General features: G+C 43.3%; 1 protein-coding gene across 1 annotated transcript in view; it reads right to left on the reverse strand.

Moving 5' to 3' along the window:
* Positions 1-7,966: 7,966 nt before the first annotated feature.
* Positions 7,967-25,953, reverse strand: part of LOC126259491 (neuronal acetylcholine receptor subunit alpha-3-like) — a 157,341-nt gene continuing 139,354 nt past the window's right edge. The window contains exon 9 of the mRNA XM_049956331.1: positions 7,967-9,089. Coding sequence (XP_049812288.1) covers positions 8,931-9,089 — 159 coding nt within the window. The 3' untranslated portion in view covers positions 7,967-8,930. The remainder of the gene's footprint in view (positions 9,090-25,953) is intronic.

Below are 25,953 nucleotides of genomic sequence, written 5' to 3' on the forward strand. Positions count from 1 at the left end.
GAACCGGTGTTATCACTGGGGCAAGGCCGTTCTCTGAGTAAGTAGCACACAAGTAATAAATTTAAACGCTATGCATGATGAGGCAGTTTTTCACGCATCTAATTTCTTATCACGTCACATTTCGACAACAGTGACAGGTAGGTGGCTCTTGCCCCAACAGCGAATGTTGTTTGGCATAAAGGGACGTGTGTATCGAGTTTGTGGGAAATCGGTCCAGTGATTTAGAAAATACACGGAGACATATAGACAGACACAAGCACACACATACATACATTTTATAAAATGTATGGCTTGCAATGAGGAACAAAATCGATGAACTTCCCATGAAGGACAATACATCCACATATTTCAGTCGTGATGAGAAATAGATATGGAAAATATCGATGTCTGAGATGTGCTTGCCTGCAATGAGTCAATGCTTACATCGACTGAAAAGGGATAATCAGGAAGAGCTGGTGGTAGAAAAAGAAAAGAGATGAAATCTTAGCCGCGCGTGATTAGCCGAGCGGTCTCGGCCGCTGCAGTCATGGACTGTGCGGCTGGTCCCGGCGGAGGGTCGACTCCTCCCTCGGGCATGGATGTGTGTGTTTGTCCTTAGGATAATTTAGGTTAAGTAGTGTGTAAGCTTAGGGACTGATGACCTTAGCAGTTAAGATCCATAAGATTTCACACACATTTGAACATTTTTGAACATGAAATTTTAAGGAAATGCCCTACATCCCGAAGCTCCAAGGGCAGTGAAGAACTGTTCCTACAGAAATGCAGCAAATGTGACTCTGGAAACAATTATGGAAGGGCGATTTTGCTTACATCTTAATGATGACTTAGGGAACCAATCGAGACTGATTCCCGCCACCAATCGAGACGTACATGACTTGCAGCTGTTAGTATCCCTGAGGCAAATACTTGTTGAATGACTCTGTGAGGTAGAAATATGGATGAGCTCCTCACCAACAGTACTACAGACAGAACAGTGAATCAAACAGTTGTTAACCGTTCGAGTAAATGTATTGTGGATGACACAATGACTGACTGCCGAACAACTGGAGTGTTGGTGATGCTGCTTACAACTTTTGAGCATGCGTACAGGTCGTGTTGATCCCAGGCTCTGAGATTTAAAACAGAGCTGATTTGTGTCTCCTTTGGGTATAGTTCTGTGGAGATTCAGCGTTGTGCACGTGTCTCTTTATACTGGCAGTCAGTGTAGCACGGATATGGTTTCCGATGACCCTAATGACAAATATGACTTCCATAGATATTCCTATTCCGACTCGGACGAAGGAATATTACGACTATAATCCAAGGGGAAGTATGTCAGCGACACTCGCAAGCTCTTTATCTGCTCATTTTAACAGGAAGTTTCGTTAAGTGCGTATAAACTCGGGATATTGTGGTCCAACAGTTTATATTACTTTTAGCTAGCGAAAATAAATGGCAGAACTCTTGGATACGAAAATACAGTTGTGTGCAAAATAGGATGAAAGTAACTTACGTGTGATGTGTCTCTGCCGAGTAACGTAGCCACATAGAAAGTACTGCTAATGCATATTGTTGAATGTAAATGAAAGAAATACGCAATGAGAGAAAAGGAAATGACATGTTTATTCACAGGCAATTATTACACTGAAGTAACCGCTCTTTATGATGGTGTCCTGGACGTTACAAAAGGCGGAACATCGTTCTTGATGGGGAGTGTGATCGCCACGGACGGTAATGCATGCTCTGCTACGTGAACCGACGCTGGGAGGAAGTTGTAAGGCGTTCGTGTGGTAGGGCGTTTCGTTTCTCGACCAGTGCAGCTGACAATTGCTCAACGGTCGTTAGTGTATGTGGACCACATCTGTTTGATGGGATTTAAGCTGGGGAGAATAGGAAAGCCATTTTCCGAATTTTCTCTCGTTCCAAGAGCTTCTCCACCTGCATAATTCTATACGGTTGCGAAATGTCATCCATAAACGCACCCTTGTAAAGAGGCACGTGGGGAAGGAGTGCAGTATGCATGAGCATTGACTAGTCAGTGTACCGTGTTACAAATGTGGAGCTCAGTACGCCCATGCAACATTATGTCTCACCATACCGTAACACCTTGACCATCAACAGGACCATATTCGATTATGTTCCTGGTTGCATTACTTGTCCGTCCAGCATTCTCGAACAGGATAGTTTCGGTGGTTAAGGTGTTACGGTGTCAAGAGACATAATGCTGCGTGATCATACTGACCTACAAATCCTTGAATATGCTACACTCACCGGCCAGTGTTCTTCTGACTCTGTGTTCTTCCCCATGTGCCTCTTTTCAAGTGTACATTCTACCCTTACTCAATTTTTATGGATGGAAATGCGCGATCGCATCGAGCTGTGCAGGCTGACAAGCTCTTTGATCGAGAGGTAATTCGGCGAACGGACAGGAAAGTTCTTTCCTCGACTTAAAAACCGTCGAGAACGTGTGGAATGCGTTGGGGCCACATAGTGCTGGATGTTCACATGTACCAACGACCATCTAGCACTTGTCAATCGCACTGGTGAAGGAATGGAGCTCCATACCAGCCTTGTGGTCAGAATGGGAGCACGTTGCAGAGCATACATTTCAGTCCGCGGTGATCACACACCATATTAACTACGATGTTCTGCCTTTTGTAATGCCAAGGGGAAATTAATGTGTGGGAACTTTTGTGAACAAGAAATTAATGAAAATAAATTCCAAATATGGAAGTAGTCTCCGTCAGAATAGCTAAACGTGCTTCAAAAACAAAAGTATACAGGTCCCAAGGAAATCACACTTATCTACGTAATAAAGTTGTCAAATTCAGATGACTATGTAGAAGACGTCTATGAAGAATTACGAAAGCTGATAAATGACAGAAAATCCCACTACAAAATGATAAAAGTTGAGATTAATCCGAATGTAGGCCTTCAACAAAAGCATCATTATTCTCTGGAAAATGCTGATAAGATGCAGGAAATGTCAGAGGACATATGATTAGTATCTTGCACTGCATTAGCGCTAATAATTCGCTACACATTTAAACACTTAATTTGAAAAGTAGAACTCGAGATCAAGTTTACGAATCCATGAACGGCAGCATCCGTTCTTGAATGTTCAGCAGTGCAAATATATGCTAATGATTTGGATAGAATACGAACTTTACTTTGACTCTACCATATTTACATACGTTGGTTCGATGTGACCGAAAGATTGTCTGTACTCGGATCTGAATATAGTCACTACTGAATGACATATGCCGGATAAATATTTAAAAAAGTCTTCCCTGAATCGCAGTGGACTATGACGCAACTCATGGAGTGAGTGTCCAAGCCTGTATGTGAGAGCAAGCTACATCTTAAAGGAAGTAGTGAGTCAAATTACTAGAACAAATGTAATAACTAGTAAGGACCACGAACATTAAATGGTATACAAACTGAAATCCATGAGGGGAGAAAAAGTCAACTTAACTGCCATCATTTCTAACTATATAAAGCGTGATTCAACTGACTTTTATTCCGTTTTTATTTTATTCTCAGTGTGTATAACTCTTCCAGAGTTCGCACAAACGGTAAAGTAAGGAGGATATTTACAGCAAAATAACATACCGTTTGTTAGTGAATCATAGGGAATAATTATGGATACCTGAGAGGAGAATTCTGCCTAGGTATTTGATTTACAGCTTAGTGAAACTTACCCAAAATGTTGCTCAGAGCTGGGGAATGTGAAATCTTTTAAATTTTATTGCTGGGCAACAGTTATGTCGCAGATGAAAATTAAAATTTCCATAAAATACTCCTGAACAACAGACTGCAGCATGTAAAAAGTACCAAAGATCCGGTAACTATTGCAAATAACCTTAATCTGGTCATATAGTGCTACATGTCAGATTTCCAAAACTTTGGTGTACATTACAACATGAAGCGATCGACAACATAGAAAATTTTAACGGAAATTACCTCGTGCCGCGAAAGAATCGTGCTCATTTCGAGCCGGAGTTTATCACTGAAGGCAATCCACGCCGAAGACATGTCCGGAGCTTCAACTGCTTGCGTTCGAGCTTTCCAAACCCAACAATGGCTAGCAAGGTCGCCGGATGTCTCCCCAGTTGAGAACGTTTGTAGCATTTTTGGTAGGGTCCTCCGACCAGGTCGAAATTTTGACTATCTGACGCTCCAATTGGACACAAGTTGGAATGATGTCAGTCAGGCAGACATCGAGCAACGCTGTCAATCTGTGACAAGCTGAATAACAGCTTGCATATGAGCCAGATGTGGACCAACGCGTTATTGACTTTCCCAATCTGTGAAGCTCTTACTCTTGATTAATTCACTAAATTTTTCTGAAATTGTAATGATTTGTTTGTCTCAACATCAAATCTATAGAGTTCCCCGTCACGTTCAGATAATTCAGTCCTTTGTTTTTATTTTTGGGGGGAGGGAGGGCGGGGTTCGTTGGTGTATACAGAGACTCGCTCGTCGATAGCGGCTCGCACTCTTGCGCCACTTCTACCACGTGTGATGCCGGTAGGACTGAACTACACTCCTGGAAATGGAAAAAAGAACACATTGACACCGGTGTGTCAGACCCACCATACTTGCTCCGGACACTGCGAGAGGGCTGTACAAGCAATGATCACACGCACGGCACAGCGGACACACCAGGAACCGCGGTGTTGGCCGTCGAATGGCGCTAGCTGCGCAGCATTTGTGCACCGCCGCCGTCAGTGTCAGCCAGTTTGCCGTGGCATACGGAGCTCCATCGCAGTCTTTAACACTGGTAGCATGCCGCGACAGCGTGGACGTGAACCGTATGTGCAGTTGACGGACTTTGAGCGAGGCCGTATAGTGGGCATGCGGGAGGCCGGGTGGACGTACCGCCGAATTGCTCAACACGTGGGGCGTGAGGTCTCCACAGTACATTGATGTTGTCGCCAGTGGTCGGCGGAAGGTGCACGTGCCCGTCGACCTGGGACCGGACCGCAGCGACGCACGGATGCACGCCAAGACCGTAGGATCCTACGCAGTGCCGTAGGGGACCGCACCGCCACTTCCCAGCAAATTAGGGACACTGTTGCTCCTGGGGTATCGGCGAGGACCATTCGCAACCATCTCCATGAAGCTGGGCTACGGTCCCGCACACCGTTAGGCCGTCTTCCGCTCACGCCCCAACTTCGTGCAGCCCGCCTCCAGTGGTGTCGCGACAGGCGTGAATGGAGGGACGAATGGAGACGTGTCGTCTTCAGCGATGAGAGTCGCTTCTGCCTTGGTGCCAATGATGGTCGTATGCGTGTTTGGCGCCGTGCAGATGAGCGCCACAATCAGGACTGCATACGACCGAGGCACACAGGGCCAACACCCGGCATCATGGTGTGGGGAGCGATCTCCTACACTGGCCGTACACGACTGGTGATCGTCGAGGGGACATTGAATAGTGCACGGTACATCCAAACCGTCATCGAACCCATCGTTCTACCATTCCTAGACCGGCAAGGAAACTTGCTGTTCCAACAGGACAATGCACGTCCGCATGTATCCCGTGCCACCCAACGTGCTCTAGAAGGTGTAAGTCAACTACCCTGGCCAGCAAGATCTCCGGATCTGTCCCCCATTGAGCATGTTTGGGACTGGATGAAGCGTCGTCTCACGCGGTCTGCACGTCCCGCACGAACGCTGGTCCAACTGAGGCGCCAGGTGGAAATGGCATGGCAAGCCGTTCCACAGGACTACATCCAGCATCTCTACGAACGTCTCCATGGGAGAATAGCAGCCTGCATTGCTACGAAAGGTGGATATACACTGTATTAGTGCCGACATTGTGCATGCTCTGTTGCCTGTGTCTATGTGCCTGTGGTTCTGTCAGTGTGATCATGTGATGTATCTGACCCCAGGAATGTGTCAATAAAGTTTCCCCTTCCTGGGACAATGAATTCACGGTGTTCTTATTTCAATTTCCAGGAGTGTATGATCCGTGAGCAGTTTGATGCGCGATGAGTTTCCTTTGAGTGTGCTTCCTCCGTCTGGTGCCTCGGCCTGTCATACCTTCGATGGCCGAGTATTCTGGTCCGCCACGCAGCATTTTTCAGCTGGCTACCCTTTCGTCCGGCAGCGACGCTGAGGTCCATCTAAAGGTGCGTTGTCGCCTGTGTAACTTGCTATGCTGAACTAACACTAAGAGGCCTATCGTTGTTGAAAGATTCAATTATTTGAACGCATTGAAATTTGCCTTCTTGTGACGTGTTAACACTAGGCTTTGTCCAACGAGAAACATTTGAAAAGTATTTTTGTGGATTTCCTTGTCTGTAGTTGGCTAATTACGAGGATTGTAAAGACAGAGTGCAGCGAAACGACTGTTTCCAGATCCTCACTAACATGGATAAACTGGCATCAAAAACCGTAAACTGGCAATAATAGAAGGGCTTCGTTGGTGCTTACGATGAATTGTGGTTGTAGAAGAGGTGTGATTCTGGTCCGTTTGCTGTATTGAAGCCGTCGTGGTTCCTTGACGAGCCGCTTTCATGCATAAATTGCTAGCGGCGGCGACAGCTAATAAAAGAACGCTGAAGTTGTTCTCATAATAGGAATACCTGTTTCCACTGTTATATGGGAACTCCGTAACCAAATTTTTGCCGTGAGCAGACTTCAGGCAGTGCGGAAAATTCCACTTTACTACAAAATCTCGCGCGACATGCACCCACTCTTTTCTAGAGTCCGGAAGCTGGAGGTAGACAAAAAAGGAACTAAAAGTCTCACTTAAAAGCCTTTGACATCCATCCCACACACACGCACACACACACACACACACACACACACATACACGCCACTGACGGGCTTTCACTGACATATGTGTAAAAGGACACGAGTTACCTCACAGCACTTCCTTTCTACGCCTCAAAATTCAGAGGTCAACACATATTCTTGTGCTGTTCACTGTAAACGTTAAGCTGGAAATAAATTTTTAGTTCTCCAGAGAAGTAACGTTAAATGGTATTCAACCTAATAACACAGGCTGCTAGCACGAGATCACGATGAAAAGCGGTATTCGACATGCAAATTGGGTTAGAGGTTATTGTTACTAAGTGCAACACGTTTTCTTCTGGGATACTACTGATATTGTCTAATGCAGTTTGCCTAGAAATTGTGCTCCAGGTGTTATACTGTCAGATCACTTTGTCATATTGAATAGTTGAAGACTCTTAAATCACTTCGGTGTTTCGAGAGCTGTGGAATCACGTAACTTCAGCGAGAAAGTGATTCGTTTTACCTAAAAAGTACAGTAATAAACACAAATATTTACGAAACAAGTATGAACGTACAGTAAACATATTTTCGTATACTCTTCTTTTTCGCAGTTCACAGTTAAATTTGTCTATGTGTGGAATATGATTAAATTTGCAGTTCTGTGAATGAAGTAAAAAAGCATACAAAAATAATTCATGGATGTCCATGCTACTGCGTGGACGAGAAACGTCAACTGATGATATATATGAGAAAAAGTACCACCACAGCTATATATTGAGACTCTCTTTATTTTCTCCCACGACTAGTTGCGGCGGCACATTACCGCCGTCCTCAGGTTGCATCACTGCCGAAAAAGTAATACATTTCTTTGGCGCACTTATTGTGGAGTCCTAGTCCTAGTACACATGGGCTATCTTTCCTCAGAAGTCTCTATTCGCCACCTCGTTGTCTACAATGCCTGCATGTAGTAGTAACAAGGGCTCCACAATAAATGGTCCAAGGAAATCTATTACTCTTATAGCAGTGATGGAGTCTGAGAATGGTGGTAATGTGCCACCGAAACTAGTCATGTAAGACAATAAAGACGTTATCAAGATACAGCTACGGTAGTACTTTTTCTCATATATTCAAAAGTAATATGAAGATTAAGAATATGTCTTATACAGAGGCGCAAATGTAATAGGCGGAACACAGAAAACACTTTGGAACAAAGATGGAATTACATTATATTAACTTAATTACCTTTTTCAATTTTTTTATTTTAATTTTCACTGTGAAGTACACTACTCTGACTAGATGAGATGGCGCGGCAGTCTCTAATGTCCTTGTGATTATCAATTAATGAAAGTAACAAGTCGATGGGTTAAGGCTGTGCTACGTTCAAACTTTTCACTTTTTTATGCATTGTAGGCTCAAGATTATCTGTATGGCTTCCAGCTTGCCACCAAAACTGTAACATGAAAACAACGATGGTACCATAACGCTACAGACCTGTAAGGGGTTTTTCATGGCACTGAAAGAAAGCTGTCCCAGTAAGACATTCATACTTCTAGGACAAGAGAAGAATTTCTGTGCGTCACTGATAAAAATGGCCAAACGTAAAGGATGTGTGATAGGCGAAAATCAACAAAAACGATGCAAAAGTCCACAGTGACGGAAAGTGGACGGGAGACCGAATTTCTCGAAGCTGATAAGTACATAAGTACATAAAGTTCCCGTCATATTAGGGGAGTTAAATTGCTCTACCGAACGGGGACTCGACTACAGGTAAGATTTGCTTTTTGCATACAGTCCTTTTCCCACAGAGCAACTTGACCATTTAAAGTAAAGCAAATTCATATTCAAATTGCCAACCCTCCGTCTCTTCCTCAGTTACACACATACAGGCCCTCATCGACAGTTCCAAAGATACTGGTCCTCTCTTGTCGTAGCTGTATCAATTTTTTGATGGCTGGTCTGAACTTGGAACCGTATTGACAGAAAAGCGCAATTGTCGACCCATTGCTTAAACGATCTGCTCAGCAACGTAAGGCTGGCCAAAAGCAAGACAGTTTCAGGTCAGACCTGAAGAGGGATCCTTCACATTGGACAGAATGGAAGCACATTTCATTTTACGACATGTCCGTAAGTGCAGAATTATTTTGGGATGGTAGTCGCCGTCCACAGATATCGATATGAGTGGCTAGTATTTGGCAGGGAGGTGAGAGTTAAGCCATGAGTCTGACGGAGAGGGCGGCGACACAGGTGGCTGTCGACGCAACCAGACCCAGGCGGTTGATCAGCAGCGCCAGGAGCGCCGCTGGAGCGGGTGTGGCTGCAGTCACTGGCTCCTCCTCGCTCACCAGGCCCTCAGCGTCGTCTTCTTCCTGCAAACAGACCAGCCGGGAATAGGCATGCCAAGGAATATCTGTATAACTAAGTACAAAACGGTGCTGCAAATGGACACCACAAATAAAGAAAAGAAGAAAACGATGCACCCCTAAGGAAATATGCGAATGGGACGGAAATCGGCAGATGTGATGTACATACAGAGACCAAAAAATTATCACAATATCAGAAAAATCGGATGATATGTTCAGGAGAAAGAGCTTCTCAAATTGAGCATGTCAATAACGCGTTGGCCCATCTCTGACCCTTATGCAAGCAATCGTTTGGCTTGGCTCTGATTGGTATAGTAATTGGATGTTCTCGTTACAGTTATAGTAACAAACTATGTGCACTTAACATGTTAGATCGTCAAACTCCCGAACTAGTCGGAGGCCCTTGTCCATAATGTTTCAGTCGTTCTCCATTGGGGAATGATCTCGAGACATGTGCTTCGTTTGTGATGTGGCAAAACTAAGTTCGTGATTGTAGGTAGTTGACACGATGTGTGAGGGAAGTTGAGAAGGCAGTCTGCTTTGCGAATCTGATAACTGTGTTGCCTATGTACACGTACGAACAATGTCGTTGTGATAATACAGACACAAGTTCTAACAATGAAACTTCACGACGACGCAAACTACAGCAGCGATTTGTAGTTACAAGAATTCTGCCAACCATTAGTAGGTTTCCCTATACATCTGGGACAGTGACACTTAGCAATAATATACAACAAATTCTAATGTATTCTCTGAAAACCTGTCATCGGGCACATATGTCAAGATGACAGTCAAATGTATCAACTGTACGTCCCCCTTCCCTGGTTGAATGACGGTGGTGAGTTGAGAACAAGCTATTCGATGGAGTGCCGTCCAGTAGAAAGAATTGCACCAGGCCATTTAGCAACAGAAAATTAACATATACACGTAATTATGTTTATACAGAATAGGCTTACTCGCACATACCTGGTTTTCCTTGTTCTGATTAGAAAAATGATTTACCAATCCATAAATATGTGTTGTATACGAAAACCTACATAATCATTAGGGTGCTGTCAGATGACACATTGACCGTCAGGCTCTCCCAATGACTAGACCTCGATGTGTTTTGTTCTTCACTTGCTGTTCAAAGGGAACTTCATCAATCAATAAAGGACAAATTCAGGGATGGAAAAATGACGTATCTGTCTGTCTACCAAGGAGAAGACCATTTTCTTCTCTCGGAACTGTAATGCTTATATGATGAATTCAATACAAATACCAGTGCTAAGGAACTCAAGTTTACAGAAAGCGTTGTTGCAATGGAATACGCATCCTCTATGTTGTACGAACTGTTTGTCAAGGATCTTACCGATAATTTTATCATATGGAACAGTGACCATAAGTCCAAGAAGAGGTATTTAATTCTTCCGCAAATCGAGCTAATGAAAATAATCTGACTTAAAACATAACTACTCTTAACAGGCATCACGAAAAGTAATTATGTCACATTGATGTTAGCACAATAAATGAGTTTCCAGGTGCAAAATGCCACTTTTGGGCAATTTGGACACAAACCAGCTAGCAGTCTATTTTCTCTTGCCCTACCGAAGACTTCCTCGAGCAAACGTAGTCAGCGCTTACAGTGTGCGTTGCTTGGTCTTACGTGCCCCGCTGACATACTGCCAAGGAAATGTATCTGCACACGGCAAATACGTTGATAAAAATGGGAGGTAAGTAAGGTACCTTCATGAGATGGATACCAAATGAGACAGAAGGAATTCGGCAACAATATGAAACTACAGAAAGTAACAAAGAGGTCTGTAACGGAAGCAGAGTTTTTTATCGTTTCAAATCGCCAGATAGATGGACGGAAAGACATAGATTTACCTAAGCCGTGAGTTGCAAATTTACTCTAAGTCAAAAATATGAGAAAAGGCGCACCATGAAGGAATTATCTGAATGTAATGGAGATCTGTGGATGTGATGTACATGTTCAGACAAATAAATGATAGCAGCTTCAGAAAAGCTGAATGATGTATTGAAGAGTAAGAACTTCAAAAACTGTCAAAATTCAACAACGCGTTGGTCCGTCTCTGGCCCTTATGCTAGCAGTTATTCGGCTTGGTATTGATCGACCGAGTTGTTGGACGTCCTCCTGGGAGAGGACATGCCACATTATGTGCACTTGGCACGTTAGATCGTCAAAATATCGATATGGTTGGAGGTTCATGACCATAATGCTCCAAACTTTCTGAGTTGCGGAGAGGCCTGGAGATCTTGCTGGCTGAGTTTGGGTTGACAATCACGAAAAATCGTCGTGTGCTCGCGCAAATTGTCGTTCTGGAATGTAAATACAGGATGGCTTTTCATGAAGAGCAACAAAACGGGTCATAGAATACCGCTATGCTATGAGAGTTCCGAGGATGACAACGAAAGGGGTTCTGCTATGAAAAGAAATGGCACTCTAGACCATCATTCTTGGTTGTCTGGCCATACAGCGGGCGATGTTCAGGTCGGCATCCCACCGCTGTCCTGGGCATCTCCAGGCACGTCTTCGATCTGGAGTCTTATTGACTGGAGCAGCAATGTCTTCAGTAATGAGTACCACTTCGAACGGGGACCCTGATGACCAGCGAGTCCTACCTGGGGTCATCCCAGACTGTGGTGGGATCCCAGCCTGATCGTCGCCAAGAGTGATGGTCTGAAGAGCCATTCAATTTCATAGCACCATTTCTTTGGTTGTCATTCGCGGGACTCTTACATGACAGCAGTACGTCGACGATATTCTGCACCCCTTATGTTGCCCTTCATGGCAAGCCATCTCGGGCTTACATTTCAGTAAGATAATGTCCAGCTGTAAGCAGCGAGATCTCCTACTGCTGATCTTCGTGGTTGCCATTTCCTTCCACAATATCAAACGTTCTCATGTGAAATATGAATTACGCCCAGGGAATATGCACATGCTGGAAAAATAGATCATTGTATAATTTTCAAAAAATTTTTCTGGCGTTTTGACTGGATCGTCTTCGTAAAGGGATCAACGTTTCAGTGTATAAATTCACGTTGAATTCGGCAGTGTCTATCACTACATACCCTGATCAAAACCACTAGCACTAGTGGCCGAAACGATGGCTTAACAGCAGGACACGGTCTATAGCCCATATTAATTTTAGGAATACTCTATTCGTCCACGAAAGCCTACAGACGTACAAGAATACTCAAATCCCGACAATTTAAGACTCCCCTGAACAAGATATAGATACCACATTAAGTTACAATAAATTTAAAATACAGGGTGAGCACAAAGTCTTGCCCTGATTATAAAAATTTATAACAGAATAACCGTTTGTCAATATAAGTTACATATGATGCCATTACATAGGTTAGTGTTACTAGTTGTTGTGATCAATAGACGGCGCTAGTGCTCCACAACACCGACGCGGTCTGTTAGGTGACGTTAGTTGCTGGCGAAATTGCGCCGGAGAAAGAGAAAGCGCAATGTGTGCTTTGGTTTCACGAAACGAAATCGACCATAAGCGTTCAGCGTAAATTTCGAGCTTCTTACGGACGCAGCTCTCCGGACGTTAAATCAGTAAAGCGATGATATGCAAAGATTAACGAAACATGCAGCGTTGAAGATCTTCCTCGAAGCTGCAGGCCTCGTCTAAGTGATGCAACTGTTGATCGTGTTCGGCAATCGTTTCACGGGAGTCCGTCTAAATCAACTCGTCAAGCATCACGCGAACTTCAAATACCGCAAGCAAGTGTGGTGAAGATTCTTCATGAAAGGCTTAGGTTGCATGCTTACAAAGGGCAAATCATGCAGGCCTCGACATTCTCCGAGCTACCAAGGGAGCACACGTTGAGGTTTACTAACGTACGTGGTCTTACAAAAACTAATAACACTAACCGATGTAACGGCATCAAATGTAAATTATTTTGTGAAACGGTTAATCTGTAATAAATTGTTGTAATCAGGGCAAGACTTTTCGCTCACCGTGTACATTTTGAGGTGGTATATTGCATAGTTGCCGACGGCCTTTCCGCAGTGGTAACACCGGTTCCCATCACATCACCGAAGTTAAACACTGTCGGTAACCCATCCAAGTGCTAGCCAAGCCCATCTGGATCTGCCGAGTGTTGTTGGGAAGCAGAGTAGACTCAGCACCTGTGATGCCAATTGAGGAGCTACTCGACTGAGAAATAGCGACATCGGTGACGAAAACTGATAATGGCCAGGAGAGTGGTGTGCTGACCACTACATCTGGTGACACCTAAGGACTTGGGATGAAACGCCGGCCGGTCGGTGCCGTTGGGTCTTCAATGCCTATTAGGACGGTGTTTGTTTGTTTTTATACCGCTTAATTGGCTACAGGAAATGCGATGGAATGCACAGTTTCACTTCATCAAACCACATTTTTAATGACCCAACAAATTCATCGTACTACGTATGATATTTCGATTAATTTCGTTCAAATGGAGAATATTTTTGGACTACTTGTGGGACTTTTGTCGTCTAGCATTATCCAATTTGCACTTCCTTCTCTTTGATTTATTACCCGATCTGTGATAAACTGGCCGGCCGGAGTGGCCGAATGGTTGTAGGCGCTTCAGTCTGGAACCGCGCGACCGCTACGGTCGCATGTTCGGATCATACCTCGGGCACGGATGTGTGTGATGTCCTTAGGTTAGTTTGGTTTACGTAGTTCTAAGTTCTAGCGGACTGATGACCTTCGTTGTTAAGTCCTACAGTGCTCAGAGCCATTTGAACCAATTTGTTTTTGATAAACTAGTGGACAATTGGTTCCATCAATAATTCAGTGTAACGAAGTCTAACCAAGGTACTGTATATCAACATCATGGTAACATCCGTAAAATGAATTTGGTGCTATGGTGCCCTCCCTCGAAGCCTCTACTTCAAGTGGCTCTACTTATTTGTGAATAATATGAAGAACAGCGGTATAATAAAACGGGTGGGAAGGACACGTACAATTATCTCAAAACAGAATCCTCTTAAAGACAAATGCAAGTCAAAACATAGTAGCACGATATACGAGCCTTCTCTCCACTAACAATACGAATCGTTGTTGTGATATATTTTGCTATAAACTGCACAATTAAGAAAGCGTTCACGTTAAAGAGTAGCGCTTTTTCGGACAATTCTTAAGAGTGTCACCATAATCCGAGGTGAGGTAGATACATTTAGTAGTAGGCTGAATAGCTGTGTTCATTTTATGCGTTGGACCTTCAAGCTCATGCGTGCTGGTATTTATTCTTGCCGCCTGAAGTGCTTTACGAAGACGTATTCCAGCGATAAACGTATTAACGGTAGCGGAATTTCCAAATCGGAAATTTATTGGAAATGGCCATTGCAGCGTCGCCACAAAGCCTCTGGGAGACCAATAGTAATATCTGCAGACGCCGTCGGACACCTCAGCAATATTCACGCAGCCTCGGGCAGCTCCAATAACGGCTGCCTACTGAAAGTGCAAGAGTAGCTGTGTGCCTCACTTCTTTGCGCAGTACGGCGTTCGACAAGGCAGCAGTAGCCTGCGGCAGCTACAACTTAACATTTTACGTGTCTTTTGTGCAGCGTGTTTATTTCACATAGTCACTGATCCTTAGAAAGTATCAGTTTTAGCAACGGGAGATGTGTACTACCTAATGGCCTTTGTTTTCCTGTCTTGAACATTTGTAAATGGCTTCAAATGGCTCTGAGCACTATGGGACTTAACTTCTGAGGTCATCAGTCCCCTAGAACTCAGAACTACTTAAACCTAACTAACCTAAGGACATCACACACATCCATGCCCGAGGCAGGATTCGAACCTGCGACCGTAGCAGTCGCGCAGTTCCAGACTGAAGTGCCTAGAACCGCTCGGCCACAACGGCCGGCGAACATTTGTAAGGTTAAGGATATCATGGGTGCAGCTAATCACACCGTATTCTCACATTATAAGAATGTTAGAAGCTACATGACACACACATGTAAGTACAGCAACGGTAAATACTCCATTACAGTCGAGCACTGTATACAGTGTCGCCAGAATTGAGGCCATTTACAAACAAAAACTCCAAAATAGAGAACAAATAGATTTCAACGAATAAATGTTTACAATCGACAGTAAATTTTCAGCTATATTTAATGAAATGGAATTACATGATTCCAGACACCTTTCCAACTCGTAAACATCTGTCATGTATGTATACAGACGAAGGAGACCAATGAAAATTTGTACCAAGGCGAGATTCGAATCCAGGAATCCGGTTCCCTGGGCAGATGCATCAGTCACTACTCCACGCTGACCTAGCACAGTGGTCTAGAGAGCAGAAGACCCATGTTCGAATACTGGCTTTGCCAGAAATTTTCATTGTTCCCTCAGTATGCAGGCATGCATCACGAATGTCTGAGACTTGGAAAGGTCTCTGAACTGTATATTTACATTTGATCAATGCACCTGTGTTTGGGTTTCAGGCAGGATCTCACGTTTCGTTCATTGCTGAGATACTATTACAACACAGTCGGAGATCCTGTGTAATATTCTTTGAATGTAGGGGGAGTATAAAGTCGACTGAAGGGAGAATGCGAATATGGTGTGCGGAGGGAATCGTGTTACGGTAGCCTGTGCAGTTTTGGAAAGCCACTGTGCCAGGGTGACGTAGTGATTAGCGCATTTGTCTAGTGGGCAGGACACTCAGGATGGAATTCCAATTTAGTACAAATATCCTTCGTTGCTTGAGTCTGCATGTTGTAGTGGCACTATCCACTATTTTAGGTTAAAGTATCAAACCTTTCGTGTCAGTGGCTGAATGTAGCATGGAGGCCGCCGCAACTATTGCGGTAACAGTGCTGGCTGTCAGCCACTCTACGTCCACACGAAGGGCACAATAACAATGGGCAAGTGAGCTGCGAAGCGAGGACAGGACAGTTATCTGGTCGTGACGACCACCCTCGAACGAATCTCTTTGATGTGGGCGACGTGACTAGAGTCCAGGTTTTAGAGAAACAAATTGACATAAAACGAGGCTGAATTTGAGGGAAGAACGTCATTCGACTCTGGGACTGGGTAATAGACGAGTACCCGCATTAAGACACAAAAGCAGAGGCAGACTGCAAGATGACTGGCAGCGCCAGCAACAGCAGCCGGTTCGAGACCAGGTTGCGTCTGCCACCACACTGGGTCCCTCGTGAGACTTGGCGCCACACCGCCGCCAGCCCGCTGCATGTGTCTGTTGCTGGTGAAACTGGGGCGCAGAGAGGGATTGGCGTAACAGCGTTAAGACCCTGTCCGCCGCCTGTACGACCTGCTGTCTCCGCCACAGAGGAGCGAAGAGCTGCGGGACCACCACCTGGCGTGTTCCTCAGCTGAGAAGAGTCACTGTCGCAACTGGCCGTGGCCTCGCCTTCGCCGCAGGGTCAGGGTCCTGACACAGCATCGCCTGGCGTCGCCCTAGCAGCCAACGCCAGCTGCACCGTCCAGAGCTCACGAAGAGGGGCGTGCATACCTCATGTAGAACAGGAGATCCTTTTTTCATCAATATTCCGACTGGTTTGATGCGACCTGCAACCAATTTCTATCCTGAGCCAACCTCATCTCAAAGTAGCACTTGCACCTCCGTCCTCAATTATCCGCCGCTGGATGTATCACAGGTCTTCCTCTACAGTTTTTACCCACTACAGCTCCGTCTAGTACCGTGGACGTTATTTCCTGATGCCTTACAAGATGTCGTACCGTCCCGTCCCATCTTCTTTTTCATACATTTCTTTCCTCGCCGATTACCTGGAAAATCTCTTTATTTCTTACCTTATGAGTCCATCACATTTTTAATATTCTTCAGCAACAACATATCTCAAATACTTCGATTGTCTTGTTGTAGAGTTTTCCTACAGTCCTTGTTTCAATTATACACAATTATGTGCTCCAAACGTACATTGTCATAATTTTCTTCCGCAAATTGTGGGCTATGTTTGATACTGGTACAATTCTCTTAACTAGGAATTCTTTTTGCCCACGGCTAGTCTGTTTTATATGTTCTCCCATCTACACCATCATTGGTTATTTTGCTGCCTGGGTAGTAGAATTCCTTAACTTCATCTGTTTCGTGACCATCAATCCAGATGTTAAGTTTCTCGTTGTTCTCCTTTCCTGCTACTTCTCATTACTTCCGTCTTTCTTAGATTTCCTCTGAAGCCATATTCTCTACTCATGAGATTGTTCATTCCATTCACCAGATCATGTAATTCGTCTTCACTTTACTCAGGATAGCAATGTCATCAGCGAATCTTATCATTTATATCATTTCACTTTGAATTTTAATTCCACTCCTGAACCTTTATTTCCATCATTGCTTCCTCGATGTTCAGATTGAACACTGGGGGCGAAACAATACATCCATATCTCACACCCTTTTTAGTCCGGGCACTTCGTTCTTGGTCGCCCACTTTTGTTATTCCCTCTTGGCTCTTGTACGTATTGTATATTACTCGTCTCTCCCTATGGCTTACCCCTGTTTCTCTCAGAATATTATTCTTGTCTTCAATTTGGATGCATGAGCTGTTAAGATGATTGTGCAATAATTCTCGCACTTGTCAGCTCTTGCAGTCTTCGGAATTCTGTGGATGACATTTTTGCGAAAGTCAGATGGTATGTCGCCAGACTCATAATTCTACACAGTAACGTGATTAATCGTTTTATTGCCTCTTAATCCAATTATTTTAGATATTCTGATGGAATGTTATCTATTCCTTCTGCCTTATTTGATCTTACGTATTCCAAAGCTCTTTCAAATTCTGATTTAATACTGGATCCCCTATCTCTACTACATCGACTCTTGTTTCTTCTTCTATCACATGAGACAAATCTCCCCGCTCATAGAGGCCTTCAGTGCACTCTTTCCCCCTATCCGCTCTCTCCTCTGTATTTAACAGTGGAATTGCCGTTGCACTCTCAATATTCCTATCTTTCCTTTTAATATCAGCGAAGGTTGTCTTGACTTTCCTGTCTGCTGAGTCAGTCCTTCCGACAATCATTTCTTTTTCGATATCTTCACAATTTTCATGCAGCCATTTCGATTTAGCTTCCCTGCACTGGCTATTTATTTCACTCCTCAGTAACATTTATTTCTGCATTCCTCAAATATCCTGAACATTTTTGTACTTCCTTCTTTCATCGATCAGTTGAAGTATTTTTCTGTTACCCATCGTCTCTTCGCAGTTACCTTCTTTGTACCTATGTTTTTCTTTCCAACTTCTGTGATGGCCCTTTTTAGAGATGTCCATTCCTCTTCAAATGTACTGTCTACTGAACTATTTCTTATTGCTGTATCTATAGCCTTAGAGACCTTCAAGCGTATCTCGTCATTCCTTAGTACTTCTGCATCCAACTTCTTTGTGTATTGATTCTTCCTGACTAATCTCTTAAACTTTAGCCTACTATACTTCACTACTACATTGTGATCTGAGTCTATATCTGCTCCTGGTTACCCCTTATAATTAAGTATTTGACTTCGGACTCTCTGTCTGACCATGATGTAATCTAACTGAAATCTTAATTTGTCACCCGACCTTTCCCAAGTATACCTTCTCCTCTTGTGATTCTTGAATAGAGTATTCACTATTATTAGATGAATTTTATTACAGCACTCAGCCTTTGTCATCTTTCATTCGCAGCACCAAGCCCAAATTCTCCTGGGACTCATTCTGCTGCCCCCTCCCCTACAACCGCGTTCAAACCTTCCACGACTATTAGATATTATCTCTCTCCAAGTACTGAATTACTCGTTCAGTGTTCTCTCATACTTTCCCTATTTCTTCATCTTCGGCTTGCGAGGTCGGCATGTACATCTGAAACATTATTGTAGGCGTTGGTTTGCTGTCGATTCTGACGAGAACAATCCTGTGACTGAAATCTTCGAAGTACCTCAATCTCTGCTCTACCTTCCCATTCGTAATGAATCCTACTTTCATTATACCACTTTCTGCTGCTTTTGATATTACCCTATACTAATCTAAGATGAAGTCCTAGCTTTATTGACCCGACACTATATCTAGATTGAGCCTCAGCATTTTACTTTTAATTTTTTTTTAGATTGCTTACCACGTTTAAACTTCTGACATTTCACGCCCCGACTCGTAGAACATTATCCTTTCGTTGGTTATTCAATTTTTTTTCTCATGGGCATCTCCCACTGGCAGTTCTCTCCCATAGATCCGAATGGGGGACTATTCTGGAATGTTTTGCCAATGAAGAGATCATTATGACATCTTTTTCATTACAGGTCACATGTCATATGGATATACAGCACGAGTGTTTAATGCAGTGGTTCTATTGCCTTTTGCATCCTCACGCCTTTGATCATTGCTGATTTTTCCGCCTTTAGGGATAGTTTCCCACCACAGGGGCCAGAGTAAGAGAGTACCCTCTTTCACAAGCGCATTGACAGAATGAGGGCGTCTTCCTATTTTTGACGTCGGCCGCAATTGCTGACGATTTTCATTCAAAGTTTAAACGAACCCGCGACCGAGGGCCGTTTGATTAGTAATCAAACACGATACCTCCCCCCACCCCCCTACAGAGGCACCACTACAGAGTGGTCCATACAGATTGGTGTCAGAAGAGCCGACGTCGCAGTAATCGACAGCGGAGGGTCTCCAACCCCTGAAGCACTTCGTTCCAGGCACATCTCGAAGTACGGTGACTGGAGTGAGTTAGACAACTTGGTTCTTGTGTGGTGGTAACCATGAAGTCGAAGTTTGGAAGCTGTGTTTTATGAAAATTACATTTTGAAAGCAGAGAAATTTATGAGTAATGGTAAAGATGAATGGTTAGTACCGTACGTTACATTCATTGTAATTTAGTTGGGCATTCTGCACCTTGTGCCGAATCAGTAGCGGAACAACTTTACTTGTAACCGTTTTGGGCACACGGCTAGGCAGAGTTCAGAGTACAGGTGTCTCAAGACTAGACAGATTAAATAATGTTGTAGAAGACTTTGGGGCTTACGATTCTGTGTGTATTGTTTTGTTGTAGTTAATTTTTATCGTGGATAATGGACGCAGAGGCGAAATCAGAGACGCGAGGTGTTACCAGCGAAGAAGCGATCCAGTCATTAATGGATCAGGTGGCTCAGCTGAGAGTGGCTAATGTTAAATGTATTAGGAAGAAAGAGTCGCGAGACAGAAGTGTTGCAGTCGCAGAATCTAGGAGTGGATGAGACTGTGGTGAATCTTGTATCTCCTGTCTCTGGTAGAGCGTCTGACAATATATTGGCATTGATAGAGGATCTTAAGTCATCAGCTGACATAAGGGGTTGGTCAGATGAACAAATGTTGCAGATCGCAAGTTTACGTTTTTGATGAGAAGCAAAATTATTCGTAAGGTGCCTTGACCAGCTGATACAGATGTTGGAACAACAATGCAGGAAGAAAAATAGTGCACGGTCTTTTACGAACAATTAGAGATGGCATCCAGGGGACATAATGACACAGTTGGTGACTTTGCGGATAGAATTAGGAAAATGAACGTTCACATGTACGAGCTCTCATTAAAAGAGGAGGTAAATAAAGTGGTGCTGCAGGAGGCCGAGTAACGTGCGCTCAATCGTTTTTTAAGGGGTTTGACACTGGAAATGTCTAGGAGAGTGCGCAAGGCGCCGCCTAAGGATCTCAATGAAGAGGTTGGGTGAGCTCTGGAATACGAAGAAATCGACAAGGGTAAGGGAGCGAAACAGGAGTTTACATCGAATATTACGTATTTTAATTGCCGTGAAACAGGACATGTACTAATACAATGTTACCATTACCGGAGCCCGCAACACGAGTAACGAGGGTCGCCAACAGTTTGGTAGATATTACAGTAGAGGAGGTTTTGATGAACTGCAAAACTATAGGCATAATGGCAGAGGTAGTCCAGGAAATAAGAAGGGTCCTTTAAACTTAGAAGGGAGCTCCAGGGCCGCCGACAGGAGTTCCTAGTAGGAATAAGTTCACTCAAAACGAATGCAAAGGTGGAGTGTGCCAAAGTGGGTGCTGTGGATGGAAGAGAGTATGAAGTGTTGTTGGAAACGGCAGCATATGTGTCAGTATCCTCGAGAAAATTACTGGGTAGGAGGCAGTGGAGCCCACCACGATAGGATTTGCGTGTTGTAGGAGATATTGATATACGACCTCTGAGGTCTGTAGTGATGAATTTCATAGATGGGACAACCACTTTAGACAGTGTGTGGAAGTGATGTCAGATGTAAGCGACGGGTACTGCATGGTCCTGGGGTTAGATTTTCTGCGTCAACATCATGCCACAATGGACCTCCCAGGAGGTATAGTAGAACTGAGCATAGCGCGATGTTCTTTGGAGGCATTACCTTTACAAATAAACAGACGTGCTGTTGAGTAACAGCCTTTTTTTCAACTTTGTAATGTGGCGACCGCTCACCTGACTGCATATTCATACGATTCTCGAGAGAATCTGGCACATTACATGATAGGGAACTTGCTGCGTGCAGTGGCAGGTGCACATTGATGTCTTGTGACTGCCACAGGAACGCTGCCGAGTCCAGTTACACTGTGTTGGCCACTAGTCAGAGATTTCTTGAGGAAGAGGAGATTAGTGTTTAACGTCCCGTCGACAACGAGGTCATTAGAGACGGAGCGCAAGCTCGGGTGAGGGAAGGATGGGGAAGGAAATCGGCCGTGCCCTTTCAAAGGAACCATCCCGGCATTTGCCTGAAGCGATTTAGGGAAATCACGGAAAACCTAAATCAGGATGGCCGGAGACGGGATTGAACCGTCGTCCTCCCGAATGCGAGTCCAGTGTGCTAACCACTGCGCCACCTCGCTCGGTGAGATTTCTTGAAACTGGATCGAAAAATTTGTACCTAATATCCAATGCTGTCAGGGTGGAGTTGCCCAACACTGACTCATCATTGGTGAAAATGTACTTCATAGGGGCTAACAACTGCAGGCACCGGATCTGGGAGGGGAAAGGTTGGGGGGCGCAAACCGGGTTATCTGCCACGGGCAGCACTATTGGGGGCGCCAATTTCATATTCTTGAAGGAAAAAGCCTCGTTTCACGAAGCGCCTAGCATACACGGAACGTTGGTCTATTTGTCATGTGATTTTGAAACGCCTCCCCGTATATTTGAAAATTTTGGAAGCTATCTAGGTTGATATCTGAACGATTCATAAGTTTATTTTTGAATGCGTGATGCCTCTGCCGGAGGAATCCCCGTCGCATCTAGAAATGAAAAAACTTGGGTCAGTCCTAACGGCCGATTCCACCCGTCGGCTTTGAGCAATGACGTCAAACCTAAGTCAAAGACTCTATACAGAGGCAATCTTTGAAAGCAACCATCATATTCGTAAACAAACGAATGTAGTATACGATAAAATTACAATCACAATTAACGGGATTAATTACTCAGCCACGAATTATATCGAAAGGATACGAAGGTAATGAAAGTAAGAAAGAATAAAGGAAGAGGAATAGACGTGTCTGAAATAAATTATCATTGCAATTTATGCGAGTGAGAAAAGTACATGGAACCTTTATATCCATTACAGTATATGACATTGTGAAGTTGTAATATTCTGATATAGCATTAATTTATTATTAAATAATTATTGAATTAACTATAGTAGGAAAGAGGGGGTTTTGGGCTGAGAGAAACTAAAATGTAACACAGCAACGAAAGAGGGGGTTTTGGGCTGAGAGAAACTAAAATATAACACAGCAACGGGAAAAATTAAATCAACAATAACATATATAAAATAATTTTAAAAAAACAAGAGCTTGAAAAGTTGAGAAACCGACACATAAATCGTAAACGAAACTCCACTACACAAATAATGAAAATTCACAAAATGTAACAAATATTGGAATCGGTAACTAGAATTAAGCTGTATAGATCAACTGTAGTTACCGATTACAGCCATTCCACATTTGATATTTAGAACATTTTTGAAACAAATGTGTGCACTACAATGCTAATTGTTTTATACATTCGGTATTACTCTCTTCGGTAACCTAGTTATCGACTCCAACATTTCCATGATTCATTAGTTAGATTGTTTTTCTAGCAGGTGTGTACACTGAAATGTAATAGGATTTCTAAGTTTGTAACTGCTCTCGAAAATAGTGGGATAAGGAAGAAACATTGGAATCGGTCACTAGAATTAAGCTGTATAAGAGGTCAATTCTAGTTCTTCTAGTTCTAGGACTTCTAGAGGTATGTGCACTGAAATGTAATAGGATCTCCACACTTGTTACTGCTCTCTGAACTCCTGCGAAAAAGGGAATAGTATTGGAATCGGGAACTATAAGTAACGTTTATAGGTCATTCTCGTTTTCCAGTCCAATAATTGTTACTTTTTGTGAATTTTTTAATTTTTGTACTCGCTTCTTTTAGGATTTTTGTGTCAGTTTCTCCAAATTTCATGCTACAATTTCAAACTTGTTACTTATTTCATTTTCCCGTAGTTTTGCATTTTAGTTTCTCCCGGCCCAAAACCCCCACTTTCCAGCGGTAGCCCTGTTAGATTCAATAATTATAGTTATAAATTAACGCTATACTAGTAAGGGCTAGTTGTACAGTCCCCGGTTAGTAGCCGCTTAGTTCTATTCACGGAATGACGCGGAAAACGCGTTGCACGAACGTGTGATCACACATAACAGGTGAAAAAACGCGGGATAACTAAACAGGTGATTCTGTCATGGTTTGTGAAGCTAATAGGAGTATAAGTTCTGACAATAGCAGGAACAATTACAGAATCAGTGATTCCAAGATTGTTTGTTAGAACGAGTAAGGAGAAGAAACGGGGACTTTAAACATATTATGTGGAAGAATATGACGATTCGAAGTTTATATAAATATTTCGTACTACTACTAATTTTCCATCTCATCCTTGAGAAACTGGAGCGTATGAATGAAATGTGAAACTGTTTCCTAAAATAAAACTTATTGCTTGTAGAAGGATTAACGCGCATTTGATATTGGTACTTCGCGAACTATAATCTGTCGTGTTATTTATGCAAATGAGGTAGATAAAAATGACCATTTGTGCCAAAACAGTCACGCTTATTAGGAGTGTGTTAGAACTGCCGTAATTTTAGAACGGGCTACTTCGTTTTAACTGGCAGTCAGTGACAAAATAGTCGTAATCAAACTGAGAAACCACACCATTCTTGGGTTGTTGATGTTGTGGTCTTCAGTCCTGAGACTGGTTAGATGCCGCTCTCCATGCTAATCTATCCTGTGCAAGCTTCTTCATCTCCCAGTACCTACTGCAACCTACATCCTTCTGAATCTGCTTAGTGTATTCATCTCTTGGTCTCCCTCTACGATTTTTACCCTTCACGCTGCACTCCAATGCTAAATTTGTGATCCCTTGATGCCTCAGGACATGTCCTACCAACCGATCCCTTCTTCTAGTCAAGTTGTGCCACAAACTTCTCTTCTCCCCAATCCTGTTCAATACCTCCTCATTAGTTATGTGATCTATCCATCTAATCTTCAGCATTATTCTGTAGCACCACATTTCGAAAGCTTCTATTTCCTTCTTTTCCAAACTATTTATCGTCCATATTTCACTTCCATACATGGTTACACTCCATACAAATACTTTCAGAAACGACTTCCTGGCACTGAAGTCTATACGCGGTGTTAACAAATTTCTCTTCTTCAGAAACGCTTTCCTTTCCATTGCCAGTCTACATTTTATATCCTCTCTACTTCGACCATCATCAGTTATTTTGCTCCCCAAATAGCAAAACTCCTTTACTACTTTAAGTGTCTCATTTCCTAATCTAATTCCCTCAGCATCACCCGACTTAATTCGACTACATTCCATTATCCTCGTTTTGGTTTTGTTGATGTTCATCTTATATCCTCCTTTCAAGACACTGCTCTACCAAGTCCTTTGCTGTCTCTGACAGAATTGCAATGTCATCGGCGAACCTCAAAGTTTTTATTTCTTCTCCCTGGATTTTAATACCTACTCCAAATTTTTCTTTTGTTTCTTTTACTGCTTGCTCAATATACAGATTGAATAACATCGGGGACAGGCTACAATCCTGTCTCACTCCCTTCCCAACCACTGCTTCCCTTTCATGCCCCTCGACTCTTATAACTGCCATCTGGTTTCTGTACAAATTGTAAATAGCCTTTCGCTCCCTGCATTTTACCCCTGCCACCATCAGAATTTGAAAGAGAGTATTCCAGTTAATATTGTCAAAAGCTTTCTCTAAGTCTACAAATGCTAGAAACGTAGGTTTACCTTTCCCTAATCTTTCTTCTAAGATAAGTCGTAAGGTGAGTATTGCCTCACGTGTTCCAACATTTCTACGGAATCCAAACTGATCTTCCCCGAGGTCGGCTTCTACCAGTTTTTCCATTCGTCTGTAAATAATTCGCGGTAGTATTTTGCAGCTGTGACTTATTAAACTGATTGTTCGGTAATTTTCACATCTGTCAACACCTGCTTTCTTTGGGATTGGAATTATTATATTCTTCTTGAAGTCTGAGGGTATTTCGCCTGTCTCATACATCTTGCTCACCAGAAGGTAGAGTTTTGTCATGACTGCCTCTCCCAAGGCCGTCAGTAGTTCTAATGGAATGTTGTCTACTCCAGGGGCTTGTTTCGACTCAAGTCTTTCAGTGCTCTGTCAAACTCTTCACGCAGTATCGTATCTCCCATTTCATCAACATCCTCTTCCATTTCTATAATATTGTCCTCAAGTACATCGCCCATGTATAGACCCTCTACATACTCCTTCCACCTTTCTGCTTTCCCCTCTTTGCTTAGAACTGGGTTTCCATCTGAGCTCTTGATATTCATACAAGTGGTTCTCTTTTCTCCAAAGGTCTCTTTAATTTTCCTGTAGGCTGTATCT

Source organism: Schistocerca nitens, chromosome 5 (genome assembly GCF_023898315.1).
Source record: "Schistocerca nitens isolate TAMUIC-IGC-003100 chromosome 5, iqSchNite1.1, whole genome shotgun sequence".
NCBI lineage: Eukaryota > Metazoa > Arthropoda > Insecta > Orthoptera > Acrididae > Schistocerca > Schistocerca nitens.